The sequence below is a fragment of the Ursus arctos genome, unplaced genomic scaffold (genome assembly GCF_023065955.2).
Source record: "Ursus arctos isolate Adak ecotype North America unplaced genomic scaffold, UrsArc2.0 scaffold_16, whole genome shotgun sequence".
Classification (NCBI taxonomy): domain Eukaryota; kingdom Metazoa; phylum Chordata; class Mammalia; order Carnivora; family Ursidae; genus Ursus; species Ursus arctos.
In genome coordinates this window covers 55816020-55836374 of record NW_026622830.1, presented here as the reverse complement: position 1 = coordinate 55836374, position 20355 = coordinate 55816020, and the positions used below count along the sequence as shown (strand labels likewise).

At 40.5% G+C, this 20355-nt stretch overlaps 1 protein-coding gene across 3 annotated transcripts in view; it reads left to right on the top strand.

Annotated features, from left to right (window-relative positions):
* LOC125281992 (ral guanine nucleotide dissociation stimulator-like) overlaps positions 1-20355 on the top strand; it is a 44154-nt gene that overhangs the window by 16861 nt on the left and 6938 nt on the right. For all 3 annotated transcript variants that reach the window (XR_008959546.1, XR_008959545.1, XM_048215895.2), the window contains exon 2: positions 12085-12357. Coding sequence is in view for 1 of the 3 variants with exons in the window: in XM_048215895.2 (XP_048071852.1) it covers positions 12207-12357 (151 nt within the window). In the remaining 2 variants the exon portion in view is untranslated. The remainder of the gene's footprint in view (positions 1-12084; positions 12358-20355) is intronic.

Sequence of the window (20355 nt, the reverse complement as noted above, 5' to 3'; positions counted from 1 at the left end):
CCCTCCCCTCTGAAGCCCTCAGTTTGTTTCTCAGAGTCCATAGTCTCTCATGCTTCATTCCCCCCTCTGATTACCCCCCTTTCTTTATCCCTTTCTTCCCCTACCGATCTTCCTAGTTCTTATGTTCCATAGATGAGAGAAATCATATGATAATTGTCTTTCTCTGCTTGACTTATTTCACTAAGCATTATCTCCTCCAGTGCCGTCCATGTTGCAGCAAACGTTGAGAATTCGTTCTTTCTGATAGCTGAGTAATATTCCATTGTATATATGGACCACAACTTCTTAATCCAGTCATCTGTTGAAGGGCATCTCGGTTCCTTCCACAATTTAGCTATTGTGGACAATGCTGCTGTGAACATTGGGGTGCATATGGCCCTTCTCTTCACTACGTCTGTATCTTTGGAGTAAATACCCAGTAGTGCAATGGCTGGATCATAGGGTTGCTCAATTTTTAACTTTTTAAGGGACCTCCACACTGTTTTCCAGAGTGGCTATACCAACTTGCATTCCCACCAACAATGTAGGAGGGAACCCCTTTCTCTACATCCTCTTCAACATTTGGTGTTTCCTTCCTTGTCCGTTTTTGCCATTCTGACTGGCACAAGGTGGTATCTCAGTGTGGTTTTGATTGGAATTTCCGTGATGGCTAATGATTTTGAACATTTTTTCATGTGTCTGTTAGCCATTTGTATGTCTTCATTGGAGAAGTGTTCATATCTTCTGCCCATTTTAGGATTTGTTTATTTTTTTCTCGTGTATTGAGTTTGAGAAGTTCTTTGTAGATTTTGGATACTACTCTTTTATCTGTAGTGTCATTTGCAAATATCTTCTCCCGTTCCGTGGGCTGCCTCTTAGTTTTTTTGACTGTTTCCGTGGCTGTGCAGAAGGTTTTGATGTTGATGAAGTCCCACAAGTTCATTTTATCTTTTGTTTCTCTTGCCTTTGGAGATGCGTCATGAAAAAAGTTGCTGTGGCCGATGTCGTAGAGGTTGCTGCCTATGCTTTCCTCTAGGATTTTGATGGATTCCTGTCTCACATCGAGGTCTTTTATCCATTTGGAGTTTATCTTTGTGTATGGTGTGAGAGAGTGGTCAAGTTTCATTCTTCTGCATGTAGCTGTCCAATTTTTCCCAGCATCATTTATTGAAGAGACTGTCTTTTTTTCCACTGGATGTTTTTTCCTGCTTTGTCAAAGATTATTTGCCCAAAGAGCCGAGGGTCCATTTCTGGGTTCTCTATTCTGTTCCATTGGTCTATGTGTCTTTTTTTGTGCCAATACCATGCTGTCTTTGTGATCACAGCTTTGTAGTACAGCTTGAAATCAGGCAACGTGATGCCCCCAGCTTTGTTTTCCTTTTCAACAATTCCTTGGCGATTCAGGGCCTTTTCTGGTTCCATACAAATTTAAGGGCTGTTTGTTCCAGTTCTTTGAAAAAAGTCATTGGTATTTTGATTGGGATAGCATGGAATATGTAGATTGCTCTAGGTAGCATAGATATTTTAATGATGTTAATTCTTCCGTTCCATGAGCATGGAATATTTTTCCATCTTTTTGTGTCTTCTTCAATGTCTTTCAAGAGCGATTTGTAGTTTCTAGAATATAGATCCTTTACATCTCTGGTTCAGTTAATTCCGAGATAATGTATGATTTTTCGTGCTATTGTAAATGGAATGGATTCCCTGATTTCTCTTTCTTCAGTCTCATTGTTCTTGTATAGAAATGCAACTGATTTCTGAGCATTGATTTTGTATCCCGCCACATTACTGAATTGCTCTATAAGTTCTAGTAGTTTGTGGGTGGAGTCTTTTGGGTTTTCCATATAGAGTATCATGTCATCTGCGAAGAGAGACAGTTTGACATCTTCTTTGCCGATTTGGAGACCTTTTATCCCTTTTTGTTGTCTGATTGCTGCTGCAAGGACTTTTAGTACTAAGTTGAAGAATAATAGTGAGAGTGGGCATCCTTGTCGCGTTCCTGACCTAAGGGAAAGGCTTCCAGCTTTTCCCCATTGAGAATGATATTCACTGTAGGCTTTTCATAGAATATGAAATTGAGGAATGTACCCTCTATTCCTACAGTCCGAAGGGTTTTAATCAGGAAAGGATGTTGTATTTTGTCAAATGCTTTTTCTGCATCAATTGAGAGGCTCATATGGTTCTTGACTCTTTTCTTGCTGATATGATCTATCACACTGATCGATTTGCAAATGTTGAACCACGCTTGCATCCCAGGGATGAATCCCACTTGGTCTTGATGGATAATCCTTTTAATGAACTGTTGCATCCTATTAGCTAGGTAGGATCTTGTTGAGAATTTTGGTGTCCAAATTCATCAGGGATATCGGTCTGTAATTCTCCTTTTTGATGGGGTCTTTGCCTGGTTGGGGGATCAAGGTAATTCTGGCCTCATAGAATGACTTTGGTAGTTTTCCTTCTATTTCTATATTTTGAAACAGCTTCAGGAGAATAGGTATTATTTCTTCTTTGAATGTTTGATAGAATTCCCTGGGGGATCCGTCAGGCCCTGGACTCATGTTTTTGGGGAGGTTTTTGATCACTGCCTCAATCTCTTCCTAATTAATCGGTCTGTTTAAGTAACCAATTTCTTCCTGTTTCAGTCTTGGTCGTTTATAGGTTTCCAGGAAGGCATCCATTTCTCCCAGGTTGTTTAATTTATTGGCATAAAGCTGTTGATAAAAAGTTTCTAATGATCCTTCCTATTTCATTGGTGTAGGTTGTGATCTCTCCCTTTTCATTCATAATTTTATTAATTTGGGTCCTTTCTCTATTCTTTTGAATAAGTCTGGCCAGCGGCTTATCGATCTTGTTGATTCTTTCAAAGAACCAGCTTCTAGTTCTGTTGATCTGCTCTGCTGTGCTCCTGGTTTCTAATTCATTGATCTCTGCTCTAATCTTGATCACCTGCCTTCTTGTCTGTGGGTTAGACCTGTTCCAGTTCCAGCTTCTTGAGGTGTGAATATAAAAACTGCATTTTAGATTTTTCTATTCTTTTGAGTGAGGCTTGGATGGCTATGTATTTTCTCCTTAGGACCACCTTTGCAGTGTCCCATAGGTTTTGGACCGATGTGTTTTCATTGTCGTTGGTCTCCATACATTGCTTAAATTGATTTTTAATTTCCTGGTTTACCCAGTCATTCCTGAGCAGGATGCTTCTTAGTTTCCAAGTGTTTGAGTTTCTTCCAAATTTTTCCTTGTGATTGAGTTCCATTCTCAAAGCATTGCAGTGTGAGAATATGCAGGGAATAATCTCAGTCTTTTGGTATCGGTTGAGACCTGTTTTGTGACCCAGTATGTGATCTATTCTGGAGAACGTTCCCTGTGCATTCGAAAAGAATGAGTATTCTGTTGTTCTGGGGTGTAGTGTTCTGTATATATCTATGAGGTCCATCTGGTCCAGTATGTCATTCAAAGTTCTTGGTTCTTTGTTGATTTTCTGCTTAGGTGATCTGTCTATTGCTGAGAGAGGAGTGTTGAGGTTCCCTACTATTAACGTATTATTATCTATATGTCTCTTTATTCTGGTTAAGAGTTGGCTTGTGTATCTAGCTGCTTCCCTGTTGGGAGCATAGATATTTATAATTGTCATATCCACTTGTTGAATACATCCTTTAAGAATAATATAGTGTCCTTCTGTATCTCTAACTATCGTCTTTAGTTTAAAATCTAATCTGTCTGATATGACAATTGCTACCCCAGCTTTCTTTTGAGGTCCATTGGCATGAAAAATGGTTTTCCGTCCCTTCACTTTCAGTCTGGATGTATCTTTAGGTTCAAGATGAGTCTCTTGTAGACAGTAAATGGATGGGTCATGTCTTTTTATCCAATCTGCAACCCTGTGGCATTTATCGGAACATTTAGGCCATTCACATTGAGAGTGATTCTTAGAGGTATGATTTTAATGAGTTCATGTTGCCTGTGAAGTATTCGTTTCTATAGATTGTAAATTTCTGTTCTGTATCACTCTTGGGGCCTTTTTACTTTTATAGAACACCCCCCCCCCTTAATATCTCATGTAGGGCTGGCTTGGTGGTTACGAATTCGGTAAGTTTCTGCCAATCCTGGAAGGTCCTTATCTCTCCATCAATTCTGAATGACAGCCTTGCTGAATAAAGGATCCTTGGCTGCATGTTCTTTTCAGATAGAGCTTTGAAAATACCCTGCCAACCCTTCCTAGCCTGCCAGGTCTCTGTAGACAGGTCTGACGTTATTCTGATATTTTTCCCTCTGTACGTAAGAATTTTCTTCCCCCTGGCCACTTTCAATACTGTATCCTTGGATCTAATATTTGTGAAATGCACTATGACGTGACGTGGTGTAGCTCTGTTGTCATTGACCTTGGGAGGGGTCCCCTCTGCCTCTTGGACATGAATGCTTGTTTCCTTTGCCAGATTAGGGAAGTTCTCAGCTACAATTTGTTCAAATATCTCTTCTAGACCTCTGTCTTTCTCCAACCCCTAGGGGATGCCGATGATTCTGACATTGGAACATTTCACTGTGTAAGTAATCTCCCGTATTCTCCATTCTTGAGATTGGATTTTTTTGCGCCAAGTTTCTGTTTTAACTTTCTCTTCTACCATCCCATCCTCTAATTCACTAATTCATTCTTCTGCCTCATTTGCCCTGGCCATCAGGGCGTCTAGTTTAGACTGCAATTAATTCATAGTATTTTTAATTTCTGCCAGATTCGCTCTCATTTCCACCCTTAGCGATTCTATATTCTTGTTAATATTTTCATTAATATTTTTTTCAAGCCTACGCATCATCTCGACCACTGTTACTCTGAACTCCATCTCTGACAATTTGTTATATCCATATCCATCATTTCTGTGGCAGAGGCCACAGTCTCTGTCTCCTTTCATTGCCAAGGGTTTCTCTTCCTCGTCATTCTGATGAGGAGAGGTTGCGGGGATGCACAGAGCCCAAATTATTAACCAGAACCCAGGTAGTGTGCACTTGTTTTATAGCGACCTTAGGGATGTGGGCTTCTTGATTTTTCAGCCTGCCTTCTGGGGGAGGGGCCTGCCGCGCTGATACTCAGGCAACCCTGTTTGGGTAGAGTCGCCCTGTCCCCTGCAAGGGATCCCCCCTTGGGGATGGGCACAACGTGAGCTGGTATTTCCGGGCTTTTGTTCTCTGGTGGCTTTCCCTGGCGGTTTTCTGTGACTCTTGTGAGAGTCAGAGCAGCAGTGGCCGTATCCTGGCCTCTTCTCAGAACAGAGAGATCACAGTCTGCTCTCCACGGAGCTCTCTTGGCCACTTTAACTTTGTTTCCGTTGCTGCTGCTAAAACCCCTACAGCATCCCGGGTTGTGTGCCCCACAGCCGCTCTCCCGGCCCTCACTTCCAGGGCTGGCACGTCTCTGTCCTTGGTGCTTCTAACACTGCCAGCTGCCACCTGTTTCCATGCACGCTCCCAGGCTCCCTGTTTCAGTGTTGTTCACGCGCTTTCTGGAGCGCCGGTTTTCAGTCTGGTCACGCGCGCTCCCGAACTCCCAAGATCAGTCCGGTTGCAGTGAGCACTCCAGAGTGCCGATTTTCAGTGTGGTTGCACGCACGCTCCCAAGCTCTCGGTTTCCAGTCTAGTTGGAGTGTGCGCTCTAGAGCTCCGGTTTTCAGTCTGGTTGCACACGGGTTCCCAGGTCTCAGTCTGCTCTCTCGCGGGTGCTGGTCCACGAGTCTGGCCAACTCCCCAATGCAGGTGGCTACTGCTTCCCAGTGCCCAAGTGTGGCGGCTCCCTCCCCCTTCCATTTATCTTCCGTTATCTGTGTGCAGATTCATGGCTCCCCGCTTCATACCTCAATACTCAGCACTGGAGATGTTCATTTGTAGAGATCCAGATGTATCTTCCTGTATCTCAGGCTGATTTCGTGGGTGTTCAGGCTGGTCTGGTAGATATCCAGCTCGACTCGGGAGCAGCTGAGAAAGGGGTCCCCTACTCCTCCGCCATCTTTTCTCCTTCCCCAGAAGAAAGGTTTATCCTAATAACATATAAACTTCCCAAGCTAAGTCGGGAATAGAAAATTGAACAAGCTACTAGCAGTGAAATGACCCAGTAATCAAAAAACTCCCACGAAACCAATGTCTTGGATCAGATGGCTTCACAGGTGAGTTCTACCAAATTCAAATAGGAGTTAATACCTACTCACCTCAAACTATTCTAAAAAACGGAAGAAGGAAAGTTTCCAAATTCGTTCTACAAAGCCAGCATTACCATGATACCAAAAGCAGATAAAGACACTACCAAAAAAGGGGGGAAAAAACCAACAGGCCAATATCTCTGAGGAACACAGATACAAAAACTGTCTACAAAATATTAGCAAACCAAATCTGATACATTAAAAAATTATTTACCACAATTAAGTAGGATTTTTCCAGCAATGCAAAGGTGTTCGATATTCACAAATCAATCAACATGATACATCACATTAACAAGAGTAAAGGATATAAACCATATGATCATTTCAAAAAAAAAAAAAAAAAAAGCATTTGACAAGGTACAGCACCCAGTGATGACAAAAATGCTCAAGAAAGTAAGATTAGAGGGAACGTACCCCAAAATAATAACAGTAACCATATATCTAAAACACACAGCTAACGTCATACTCAATGGTGAAAAACCAAAAGTTTTGCTTCTAAGATCAGAAAGAAGACAAGGATGTGCACTCCTAGCGCTTTTGTTTAATATAGTACTGCAAGTCCTGACCTCAGCAGTCAGACCAGGAAAAGAAAGAAAAGGCATCTAAATTGGTAAGGGAGAAGTAAAACTGTCACTATTCGTGTATAGCACGATAGCACGATACTATATCTAGAAAACTCTAAGGACCCTACCAAAAAAAAAAGTCACTAGAACTCATAAGTTCAGTAAAATTACAAGATGCAAAATTAATACACAGATCTGTTCCATCTCTACGCACTAAGAATGAAATAGCAGAAAGAGAAATTAAGAAAGAAATCGCATTTACAACCGCACCAACGATTAAACACACACACACACACACACACACACACACAACACACACACACACACACACACACTTGGGAATAAATTTAATGAAAGAGGCTTTAAGACCGGGACTCTGAAAACTATAAATACACTGATTTAAAGTCATGACACACACACAGAAAGTAAAGACATTCGATGTTTGTCGATTGGAAGAATTAATATTCTTAAAATGTCCATACTATCTAATCCACAGATTTAAGGCAATCCCTATCAAACACCAACAGCATTTTCCACCGAACCAGAACAGACCTAGAATCTGTATGGAATCGCAAAAAATCCTAAATATCCTGGAACATGGCTGGAAGTATCACAATTCCAAACTTTAATTTACGGTACAAACACGTAGTAATCAAAACAGTATGGTACTGGCACAAAAATAGACACACAGAGCGATAGGACAGAATAGGAAGCTCAGAAATAATTCCACAACTATATGGTCAATTAATCTTCAACAAAGGCCACAAAAGTATACAGTGGGGAAAATAAAGCCGCTTCAGCAGATGATCTTGGGGAAACTGGACAGCAACGTGCAGAAGAATGAAACTGGACCACTTTTTTTCCACCATAGACAAAAATTATCTCAAAAAGCTTAAGGACCTAAATCCATAGACCTGAAACCATAAAAATTTTAGAAGAGAGCACAGATAATTTCTCTGACATCAGCTGTAACAACACTTTTCTAGATATGTGTATATGATCCTTTTAGTGTATTACTGAATTTGGTTTGCTAATATTTTGTTGAGGATTTTTGTAAGTGTATATTAGGAATATTGGCCTGTAATGTTTTTCTTGCAGAATCCTTGTCTGGATCAGGTATCAGAAGAATTCCGGTTTTATAAAATGAGTTTGGAAGAATTCCCTCCTCCTTTATTTTTTGGAAGAATTTGAGTATTAATTCCTTTTTGAATATTTTGTAGAATTCACCTGTGAAACCATCTAGTCCTGGAGTTTTGTTTTTTGGAGGTTTTCAATTACTGATTCAACCTGCTTACTAATAATCTGTTCAGATTTTCCATTTCATCAGGATTCAGTCTTAGCAAGTTGTATGTTTCTGGGAGTTTATCAATTTCCCTTAGGCTGTCCAATTTTTTGTATATAATTGTTCAGAGTAGTTTCTTATGATCTTTGGCATTTCTCTGGTATCACTCTTTCATTTTTTATATGAGTTCTGTCTCTCCCTCTCTCTCTCTCCTTGTTTTTGGGGGTGGGGGAAATCTAGGTAAAGGCTTGTCAATTTTATTTTCAGAGAATCAGTTCTTAGTTTCGTTGGTATACTCCATTATCCTTTTAGTCCCGCTTCATTTTTCCCTGCTCTAATCTTTGTTATTTCTTTCCTTCTAATAACTTTGGCCTGATGTGTTCTCTTTCCAGTGCCTTAAGGGGTAAAGTTAGGTTGTTTGTTTGAGACTCATCTAGTTTCTTGAGGTTTCATTTATTACTAGGCATATGTGGTGTTTTAAATCCATTTATGAAACAGAAATGAACACTATATTCAGTCATAAATTAAAACAAAACTTACGTATCTTTAGAGTTCAGTAATTCATCAGTTGTGTATAACACTCAGTGCTCATCACAAAACCCAAATATATCATGAGGTTTCATGTGTCCTCACACTTTTCTTTAAGCTTCTAAAGCATATTGTAGAATTTTTTATAAATTGTAAATTTTCCGTATGAGATATGTGAGTTTGCCTGTATTTTTTTAATCCGTTGCTTTTATTGAGTTTATGGAGATGACTATGACTAATTATCCACCCTTGTCTTTGTGCAAACAATGAAAACAATTAAAGCAGTGTTTCTCAAACTTTGGTGTGCATTAGAATTGCCTGGAAGACTTGTTGATGCCAAAGGTAAATCCCACTGGATTCTGATTCAATAGTTCTCTCGAGGGCTAGAGTATTTGCATTTCTGACAAATGTGTAGGTAATGCTGCTGGCTTGGGGGCCATATTTTTGAGAAGTGTGGAATTTGTCGAGCCTCCGGGACCTTAACTATCATCTAATAATTTTTTTTATTTTTCATACACATCATAAATAAACTGTACTTTAAACTATATTATAGGCAGCTTGTGTTGAAAACATAGTGCGTTAGTACTGTTAGAATCAGAAAGGCAGTTTCTATCTAACTGAATTCTGACTACGACAAGTAAAGGGTATGGAGTCACAGGGTCAGAAGAGTTAGTGAATAAAGGATATTTGGCTGTGTTCCTAGAATATAGATGCTCCTTCCAAGTGTTCTGTATTATGGTAGCAATTGAAAACAGCAACGTGGGAGCTCTGTGACCTTGGGCTCAAACCGTTTGGATTAAGCTTGGGATTCCTAATATTTCAATGAGGTTGAACTAGAGGACAGCAACTTTCAGCTACAACATGCAGCAGTGTTAACTACAGTGATTGTGTAGCACATGACATTCTCAGGACTTACAGCTGTGGGTTGTACCTTTTGATCCCCTTCATTCAGTTTTCCCTCCCGTCACCCCGTGCCTCTGGTAACCATAAATCTGATCTCTTTTTCTATTTGTTTTTCTATTTGTTTTATGTTTTAGGGTCCACATATAAGTGAGATCATCTAGTATTTGTCTTTCTCTGCTGACTTATTTAGTATAATGTCCTCAAGGACCATCCGTGCGGTCTCAAGTGACAGGATTTCCTTATTTTTATGGCTGAATAGTATTCCATTGGATATACAGACTACATTTTCTTTATCCATTACTCTGTTGATAGATACAGGTTGTTTCCATATCTTGGCTATTGTAAATAATGCTGCTATGAACATGGGGTGGCAATACTTCTTCAACAGGCTAACTTCTTTTTTTTCAACATGTTAATCTCATTTTGTTCAGCTATGTAACCAGAAGTAGAATTGCGGGATCCTTTGGTTATTTTATTTTTTATTTTTTTTAAAGATTTTATTTATTTATTTGACTGAGATAGAGACAGCCAGTGAGAGAGGGAACACAAGCAGGGAGAGTGGGAGAGGAAGAAGCAGGCTCATAGCGGAGGAGCCTGATGTGGGGCTCGATCCCATAACGCCGGGATCACGCCCTGAGCCGAAGGCAGACGCTTAAATGCTGTGCCACCCAGGCACCCCTGAACACCTTTTTTATGTGCTGGTTGTCCATTTGTCTTCTCTGGAGAAATGTCTATTTAGGTCCTTGGTCCTTTCTTTAGTTGGTTTCTTTTTTCTTTTATATTCTTTACTTTCTTTTCTTTCTTTCTTTTTTTCGCATACAACTGAGTTGTATGAGTTATGTACATATTTTAGGTATTAATTTCTCCTCAGATACATGATTTGCAAATATTTTCCCATTCCATATGTTGCATTTTCATTTTGTTGATTATTTCTTTCACTGTGAAGAGGCTCTTGAGTGTAGTACCACTTTTTTTTTTATTTTGTTGCTTGTGCTTTTGGTGTTAGTTTTAAAATATACTTACCAAGACCAATGTCAAGTAGTTTATTCTCTATGTTTTCTTGTAGGAATTTTATGATTTCAGGTCTTCCCTGTAAGTCTTTTATCTATTTTGAGTAAATTTTTATGGATGGTGTAAGATAGGGGTCCAGTTTTGTTCTTTGACATGTGAATATCCACTTCTCCCAGCATCATTTACTGAAGAAGCTGTTTTATTTCTCTCCATTGAGAATGCCTCCCTTCTCAAAAACCGTATGTGTCTGGTTTATTTCTGGGCTCTCTCTTGTGTTCATTAGTCTATGTGTCTGTTTTTATGCCACTACCATAAGATTTTGATTTACTATAGCTTTATAATACAGTTGAAATCAGGCAGTGTGATGCCTCCAGCTTTATTCTTCTTTCTAGAGATTGTTTTGGTTATCCAAAGTCTTTCATTGTTTCATTCAAATTTTAGGATTTTTTTTTCTTACTGCAAGAAAAGTCATTGGAATCTTGATAGGAAATTCATTGAGTCTATTGGTGGCTTGGGTAATTAACATTATTTCTTGCAATTCATAAACATGCAATACCATTCAATTCATTGGTGGGTTTCTTTTTTGTATCTGTCATCAATGTCTTGTTTTCCATTAAGAGATCTTTCACCTCCATGCTCAAGTTTATTTCTAAGTATTTTGTTCTTTTTTTCCCTAACATAAATGGATTGTGTTCTTTGTATCTTTTTCCCTTATATCTTTTTCAGATAGCTTGTTGTTGGTGTATAGGAATGCTACTGCTAGGTGTACATTTATTTTCTATCCTACAACTTTACTGAATTCATTGATTAGACCTAACAGGGTTGTTTTTATAGTCTTTAGGATTTCTATATGTCACCTGCAAATAGAGACAGTTTTAACTTCTCCCTTCCCAATTTTTATGCCTATGATTTCTTTGTCTTGTCTGATGGTTCTGCTAGGACTTCGAGTACTGTATTGAATAGGAGTGTTGAGAGTGGGCACCCTTGTCTTGTTCCCCATCTTACATGACAAATTTTCAGTCTTTCACCAATGAGTATGATGTTAGCTGTGGGTTTGCCGTATGTGGCCTTTATTGTGTTGAGGTACGTTTCTTCACGATCCAATTTGTTGAGGATTTTTATCATGAATGCATGTTGTACTTTGTCAAATGCATGTCAAATGCTTTTTCTGTATCTATTGAGATATTCATATGATTTTTATCTTTCATTCTATTAATGTGATGTGTCACACAGTGATTGATTTGCATATGTTGAACCATCCTTGCACCCCCTGGACAAATCCCGGTTGATCGTGGTATATGGTCCTTTAAGATGCTGCTGAATTCAGTCTGTTAATACTTAAAGAGAATTTTTTCATCTATATTCATCGGGGACACTAGTATATAATTTTCTTTTCTTGTAGTCTTTTTATTTGGTTTTGGTATCATGGTGATACTGGCCTCTTAAAATGTGTTTGTGTGTATTCCTCTTATGTTGATATTTTTGGAAGAGTTTAAGTAGTACAGGTGTTAATTCTTCTCTTACGGCAGGTCTAGTAGTGAGGAACTCATTTAGCTTTTCTTTGTTTGGAAAAGTCTTTATCTCTCCTTTATTTCTGAAGGACAGCTTTTCCAAATAAAGCATTCTTGGCTGACAGGTTTTTTTCCAAGTGGAGATGTTTTGACCTGGAAGTTTCATTGAAGAAAGGTGACCGTGATCTTGCTGCCCTAGGCCAGAGTTTTCTGCACAGCCGTATTTCCTCTGACCCTCTAAGGAGGCATGGAAATCTGCCAGGGAACAAAGCCACACGGACAACCTCCTCACGTTAAACCCAACCCCCTGACAAGTGGTGGTGAAAGGCCAACCAGGCAGAGCAGCCTGAACAGCCAAGCAGCAGGCCCCTCCCCCAGAAGACAGACCGGAAGAACAGGTAAGTGACACGCTTATTTCCTACAGGACTGCAAAACTCCAGCGCCAGGGGAAACTAATATATTGAGGTCCAGGTGTTCCCTCAAGACTCATTTATACTTCAAGCTAAAATTTTACATTTATTTAATTTTTTTTACCTTGTTACCATCTCAAATACTGTTATTTCCCAATTTATGATTTGAAGTGGGTTTTTATATTTTCATATCTACCTTTTATACTTTTTATACCTCATACCAATCCTTTTCACACTACTCCATTTTGTTATGTATGTGAAATGTATATGTTATATATATAAGTTCCAGATTGTTTGCAATTTTGGGACATGGTGTCTTCTAAGACAGAGACCAAAAATCAATCAGGAACAGACAGATCACCCCGCCTTGTCCACCCTGAGTGCTTATAGTCTCACTGCCCCACTGTAATGACTGTTTAGGATAATCGTGGCTTTGTTTGAGTATCTGTGGTAGCTTCCGACCACTTGGAGTATTTTCTAGAGTGCGTCTTCCTTGGTTTGTGGTTGATATTTTGGACTCTGTGTATTCGCTCAACCATCCCTCAATAGAATGACTAGAAGGAGAACTCTCAACAAAGAAAAGAACCGGAGACCATGTCCTCTGCCACAGAACTAATTTTAAGGATATAAGCATGATGTCAGAGGTAGCATTCAGGATAGCAATCATAAAATCAATAGCTAGGGTAGGAAAAAGCATTAATGACAATATGTAATATATAAGGGCAGAAATGAGATCTAATCAGGCTGAACTTAAAAATGCTATGCATGCGATGCAGGCTGAATTGGACGCTCTGACAGCCAGGGTCAGTGAGGCAGCAAAGATAATAAGTGATCTAGAAGATGGGCTGATGGAAAGGAAGGAAATTGAAGAAAATAGAGAAAAACAACCCACAACACATGAAGAGAGACTTAGAGAATTTAATGGTACATTGGAAAGAACCAATATCAGGATCATTAGGACAAAGAAGGCGGTCTGGAAGGTATATTTGATCAAATCATGGCTGAGAACTTCCCAAATCTGGGGAAAGAAGCATGCATTCACGTCCAAGAGGCAGAGAGGACTCCTCCTCAAATCAATAAAAATAGTTCAACACCACGACATATAATAGTGAAGCTTGCAAATCCTAAAACCAAGGAAGCTATGCAGAGAGTAGCTAGAGGGAAGGGATTTCTTACATACGGAGGGAGGAACATCAGAATAACATCAGACCTGTCCACAGAAACCTGGCAGGCGAGAAAGGGCAGGGTAATAAATGAGAAGAAAATGGAGCCGAGTACCTTATTTAGCAATGCTATCATTCAGAATGGAAGGAGAGATAAAGAGTTTCCAGGATAGACAAACTGAAAGAACATATGACCACCAAGCCATCCCTACAAGAAATAATAAGGGGGATACTGCAGGCGAACAGATCCCGAGGGTAACAGACCAGAAAGTAACAGAGACAATCTACAGAAACAGGGATTTTAAATACAATGGCACTAAATTCATAGCTTTCAATACATATTCTGAATGTAAATGCTCTGAATGTTCCAATAAGAAGACAAACAGTAGAAGATTGGATTTTAAAAGTAAGACCTATCCGTATGTTGTCTACAGTAGACTCGGTTTGAACCTAAAGCCCCTCCAGATTGAAAGTGAAGGGATGAAGAACAATTTACCACACTAATGTACCTCAAAAGAAAGCTGGGGTAGCAATCTTCATATCAAACAGATTAGATTTTAAACTAACGGCTGTAGTAAGAGATGTAGGGGGACACCGTATCATACTTAAAGGGCCTATCCAGCAAGAAGACTTAAAAATTATAAATTTCTATGCTTCCAATGTGGGAGCAGTCAATTATATAAACCAATTAATAACCAAAGTAAAAAAACTTATCTATAAAATACATTAATGGTGGGAGACTTCACGACTTCACTCACAACAATGGACAGATCATCTAAGCAGAAGATCAAAATAGAAACAACTTAAAAGACATTATCACTGAGGTAAAAACACAATCCACAAGACGGGAGACCGTAGTGCAAACCATGTGTCTGAAAGGGGCTCAATATCCGGAATATACAGAGAACACATAAACTCAGCAACAAAAACCAAACCAAATGTAATGTGTCAATGTGCAAAAAAATGTGAATACACACATCCTCAAAGACACGCACATGAAAAGGAATTTGAAAAGATACTTGACTCACTAATTTTTAGGGAAATCCACATTTTATTTTATTTACTTATTTTAAAAAATATTTATTTGACAGAGACAGCGAGAGAGGGAACACAAGCAAGGGGAGTGTGAGAGGGAGAAGCAGGCTTCCCACTGAGCAGGGAGCCTGATGCGGGGCTTGATCCCAGGACCCTGGGATCATGACCTGAGCCGAAGGCAGATGCTTAATGGCTAAGCCACCCAGATGCCCCAGAAATCCACATTTAAAAAAGCAATGAAATAGCATTTTTCATCAAGTTGACTCTTCCACACACACACACACACACACACACACACACACACACACAAAGAATTAGAAGAAAAGAAAAGAACAAGTGTTGGCAAAGATATGGAGAAATTAAAACCTTGTTCATTGTGTGTGGTAGGAATATTTGAGCATAGTTGTGAAATCAGTATGGTAGTTCTTAAAAAAAATTAAAATTAGACTTACCCTGTGTTCCAGTAATTCTGCTTTTGGGGTATATACCCAAATTAATTGACACCATGGTCTTGAAGATCTGTCTGAACATACATTTTCATGCCATCATTAGTCATAATAACTAAACCATGAAAACAATCCACTATCTGTCCAAGGAGAAACAGATGTTGTTTATACACACGATGGAATAAGAATGAATAATATCTCAGAAGAGGAAGAAAACACTGACATATGCCACAACATGGGTGAACTTTTACATTAAGTGCATTCATAAAAATGCAAGCTTTGACTCCACTTTTGGGACCTACCCAAAGTAGATTCATAAAGACAGAAAGTAGAATGGTGTTTGCCAAGGGCTGGAATGAGGCAGTAATGGTAAGTTTCTGATTCATGGTGTAGAGTTTTAGTTTCACAAGATGAAATGAGATGTGAAGTTGGGTTAGACGGAGGTTGTAGAAAGGGTACTAATGCATTTAATACATTTAAAATGTATTCCATGAACTTAATGTACTTAATGAAATATAAACCTATAAATGGTAGATTTGTAGACGGTAGATGGTAGATTTTTGATTATGTGTATTGTACGTCAATAAAAATATTTTTTCTTTAAAAACTGCAAATACAGAGAAATGAACACAGGACAATTTAGTCTTGCCATTTTGGTGCTGCTATTTTGTCTCACCCATTTTCCTGGAGACAACTTTGATCCAACAAAATGTTCTCATTCTGTGCCCACTTAAAAGCTTAAAATCAGAATCTTCCAAAACATGAAAATTTTTTCAAAACGGTATTTTCAGAGTTAATTTAATAAGACATTTTATTCCTTGATCAATTTTTAAAAATGTAGCACAATTTAAAATTCTATTTTATCTACTTTAACTTTAATTCACTGATTTTAAAAATCAGAATCAATTTTTTATGCAAATGGCTTGGATTTTTTATCCATATCATAGTCTACTGACTGGGTTCTGCTGTTTTACATTTTGCTTATGTGTCATTATTTTTACCAAGTCAACTTTCCTGATGCCCATTATGAATATTAAAATATTTTTTGCCCAGTTTTATTGATATAATTGATCACTGTATATAATTGACACACTGTGTATGTGTAAGGTATTATGTGATAAGAACTCTCAGAATTTACTCTCTTAACACCTCTCAAACCATAGAGCGGTATCAACGGCAGTCATCATGTTGTACTGTAAATCCCTGTTATTTATCTTAAAACTGGAAGTTTGTATTTTCACCATTCACTCAATCCCTGCCCCCGCCCTCCCCTCTGTTTCTTGTTACTTTAATCTGATCTGTTCTTCTGAATTAGTTTTCCGCCTTTTCTTTTCTTTGTTTTAGATTCCACATAAAAGGGGAAAATGTCTATGTATCTATCATCTATATAGTATCTATCTCCCTATATATATCTATACCTACACATGTATAGTGTTTGCCTTTCTCTGTCTCACTTGTTTCACTTGGCATAATGCCTCTAAGTCCAAAACTGTTATCACACTTAGCAGGATTTCCTTTTCTTATGGCTGATTAATATTCCATTATGTAGGTAACACTTCTTTATCCATTCACCACTAATGGGCACTGATGTTTTCCTTGTCTCAGCTATGGTAAATAAAGCTTCTTGCACATGGAAGTGCAGGTATTTCTTAGACATATTCCTTTGTTTTCTATGGAATGTTCCCAGACGTGGAGCTGCTGCACATACCGTGGTTCTGTGTTCAGTGTGTTGAGGACACTCCATACTGTTTTGCACAGTGCCGGCGCCAGTGCGCATAGGCTCCTTTGCTCCACATCCTCACCAGCATTTGTTGTCTCTTGTCGTTGTTATGACAGCTGTTCCAATTGATGTGATAGGTCATTGCGCTTTGGGCTTGCGCATACCTGCTTATCATTTGTTTATGTTCTCTGGGAAAGTGCCAGAGCACTGAACACTGTCTCTGGGGTCCAGGGGCAAGACCAGTCTCCATTAGACCTTCAGGGTCCTCGTTTGGACATACAAGGGTGGGTGCAGAATCACTCTTCTGGCTGAGGTGAGGGTGCTGGAATAGTAAAGAGGACACCATGGGAGTGGACAGAAAAAGGAGGAAAGGGAGGTTTCTGTGGTCCCTTATTCTGCTCTTGGAGCCTGGAGATCCTGCTCCTTTGCCACTCTGACTCTGGAAAGCCACTGCCTTGAGGACACCCAGATAAAAGCACCCCTTTCTTTGGTGGTGTGCCTGCCTGGGGCTGTACCACTAGAGACAGAGAACGTGATGCAGGGTGCTTCCTTGTCCGTGGTGCCTCATCAGTTCTGCTGGAGATACTGGAGAAGGAAGAGTCAGGCAGAGGCCATTGTGGTTGTCCCCTTGCCCAGAAACAGCTCGAAACTTTTAGTTGCGCTTCTCCCTACAGTCTAGCTTGTTAAAAGGGGAGGTGGGCTCCAAGATCTTCTCAGTTATTCATTCAGTAACTATACCCTAAGCACTCCCCTATGCCAGGTACCTTGGTGGACCCATGAGGAGAGCTGAAAATACCAAGAGCTCCCTGCTTTTAGGGGCTCACAGTCTAGAGATGGACAAAGCACAAACCAAAGACGTGAAAGAAAAGAGCAAGTGCTATATACGACGACTGAAGTATGTAATGAAGGAAGGCTGGGGAGTCATTGGATAGGAAAATATGAAAGGCCTCACTGAGGGTGACATTGCTGAAAACAGATTGACAAAAGGGAGCTAGACCTGCACAAGTCTGTGTGCGGTGTGTCAGAAAGAAGGGACCGCTGTTGCAGACACTCACTAACAGAGCTGGTTTGGCCAGAGGAGGTGAAAAAGGCAGCCCCCGTGGCTGGAGGGACACTAGGAGGAGAGCAGAGGGGAGGGAGGAAGGCAGGGAGAGGTGCTGAGGCCTGGGAGACTGTTACTTATCTATTGTTCCTATGTTACTGCCTTGCCCCAGTAGCCTGAATCTTAAAATGTATATGTTTAATTTCTCACAGTTTTTGTGGGTGAGGAGTCCAGGCACAAATAAGCATAGTTCCCCAGGCTCAAGGTGTGTCAGAGGCTGTAGCAGTGACTGAGGCTAGACTGGCAGAGGATTTTCTCCCAAGTTGGCTCACATGATTCGGGAAGCTGTTTGGACTCAGAATCTGAGTTCCTTTGTGTCTTCTGGCCTTGGCACAGGCCAGGTTCTCTGCCATGTGTGCTTCTACACATGGCAGTTCAAAATATCTGTGCTCGATTTTGGTTCAGAGATCAAGAAGAAAAAGGGAAAGGGAGTGAGACGCAGAACACAAGAAAAGTAACTAGGAAGTTAGAAACTCTTTGCAATTGAAACTTAGACATCACATTTCATCACATTGGCTGCATCCTATTGGTCAGAAGCCAGTAACTAACCACCTAATGGGTAGAGAGTGATGCCTATACCACAAGTCTGGATCGGTGGGAGCCACTGTGAAGGCTGCGCCCCTCATAGACAAAAATGAGGCAACTGGGGCGCCTGGGTAGCGCAGTCCTTAAGCGTCTGTCTTCGGCTCAGGGCGTGATCCTGGCGTTATGGGATCGAGCCCCACATCAGGCTCCTCCTCTAGGAGCCTGCTTCTTCCTCTCCCACTCCCCCTGCTTGTGTTCCCTCTCTCGCTGGCCGTCTCTCTCTGTCAAATAAATAAATAAAATCTTTTTTAAAAATTTTAAAAAAATGAGGCAACTGGGTCTCATTCTAAATATAATGGGAAACAATTGAACAGTTTAACTACAGAGGACAGCAATATCTGCTTCTTCGTTCATTTCCACCCCATCATAGTGCCCACATTTACACAAGGCCAAGTGGGAAAGTGTTCCAATATTACATTGTTGGAACCCAGGCCTCTGTTGAGCGGCCCTCCATGCCAAGTCCCACCCCTTCTTGTAATTCTTCCATCCTGAAAATTGTGCTTCAGATACACAGGGGACCACCCCACCCATGTTACATTATCCACATACACCTGATGATGTCTCTAAGAAGTGGATTCTAGCCTGATCCCCACTAAGCAGCTTGGGAAAGTGGGGAATATGTGAGAGACACAATGATTTAGGACTCAGAACTGGGAAAACAAAGAAAAAAGGTCTGAATTCAGTTCTGTCTCCTGAAACCTCAGACCCTGGTTACATTTCCAGAGAGTGGTGGCTATGGCATTGTTGGCTCATAGTGTACAGTTAAGGAGATGACATGGGGGAGAAAAGTAAACAGTTCATTGCCAAGAGACGGCAGAGGCCAAGGTACTGGAATCTTGAAGAAGCGACCTCACTTCCTTGGTGATAGGCCCCAATTGAACTTAGAACTCTGGTAACCAGGCACATCCATTCAAAGAAAGCCTGCTTTCCAGCTCACTTGACTCGAGACGTTCAAGAGAACAAGATGTTCTGTTGCTGTATTCCTACTTTCAGGGGCTTTGGCCCAGAAAGTCCAGAGAGAAAGACTTTCACATCATTGTAGTCGTCGTCTCAGCCCGCTTTTCCGAGCCCTCTGGACATGTGGCAGGAGACACCAACAGGTAACACAGGGCAGCTCAGAGCAGCCCACTGGAGAGCAGGCAACAACAGTGATCCTACTTCAGCAGGCCCACACCTCTTGCCCCTCACTAAGTGTGTGTGTGTATGTGTATGTGTGTGTAGAGGAGGGGGCAGAGGAAGGATGCCCTTCCTGGGCAGAAGTAAGGTGCCAGGTGTTGGAACCTGGCCCATCTTTCATGTTCACACCCCAGGTCATAGCAGGCAGGATGAGAAGCTGAGTGCTGGGGACCAAGCTCAACCACCTGTATGTTAATCATGAGCCCTAGGGTTTCATCTGGCTTCCTCTTTGTTGGATGTCTTTTCTGCTGCTCCTCTTAGCCTTAACTGGAGAACACGATTTCTAATGGGGGTGGCCCCTTGTGGCAATGTCCCGTGAGGCCACTAATGTCTCTTGGCCCCATATATATGGGGCACTGCATTTTCGGAGCTGCACCCAGGAGATCATTGATGAGCTGGTCTGTGACTTTAACTATTCCAACTCCCTAGACAAGTGTCAGGTGCACCAGACCACCCAGGATCAGTGCTGCCTGAGGTGAGAATGGGAAGAGGGTTCTCCACACCCAGGGCCCCCACACAAATATGGGGACAAACCTAGGGCCCTCCTATAGTGTTTCCACATGAGTGTCCCTCAAGCCCAACCACAAAGTAATCCCAACATCTACACCTCCACCACCAGCTATGGGATAAGGTAGGAAGACTCTTCACATATATGGGAATGGTAGAGAATATAATTAATGTTTTTTTGCAGTTTAGGGGCGTAGGTTATTTTGTTTTGTTGTGTTTTATTTTACTTTTCCCGAAGCCATGAGTGTCTTT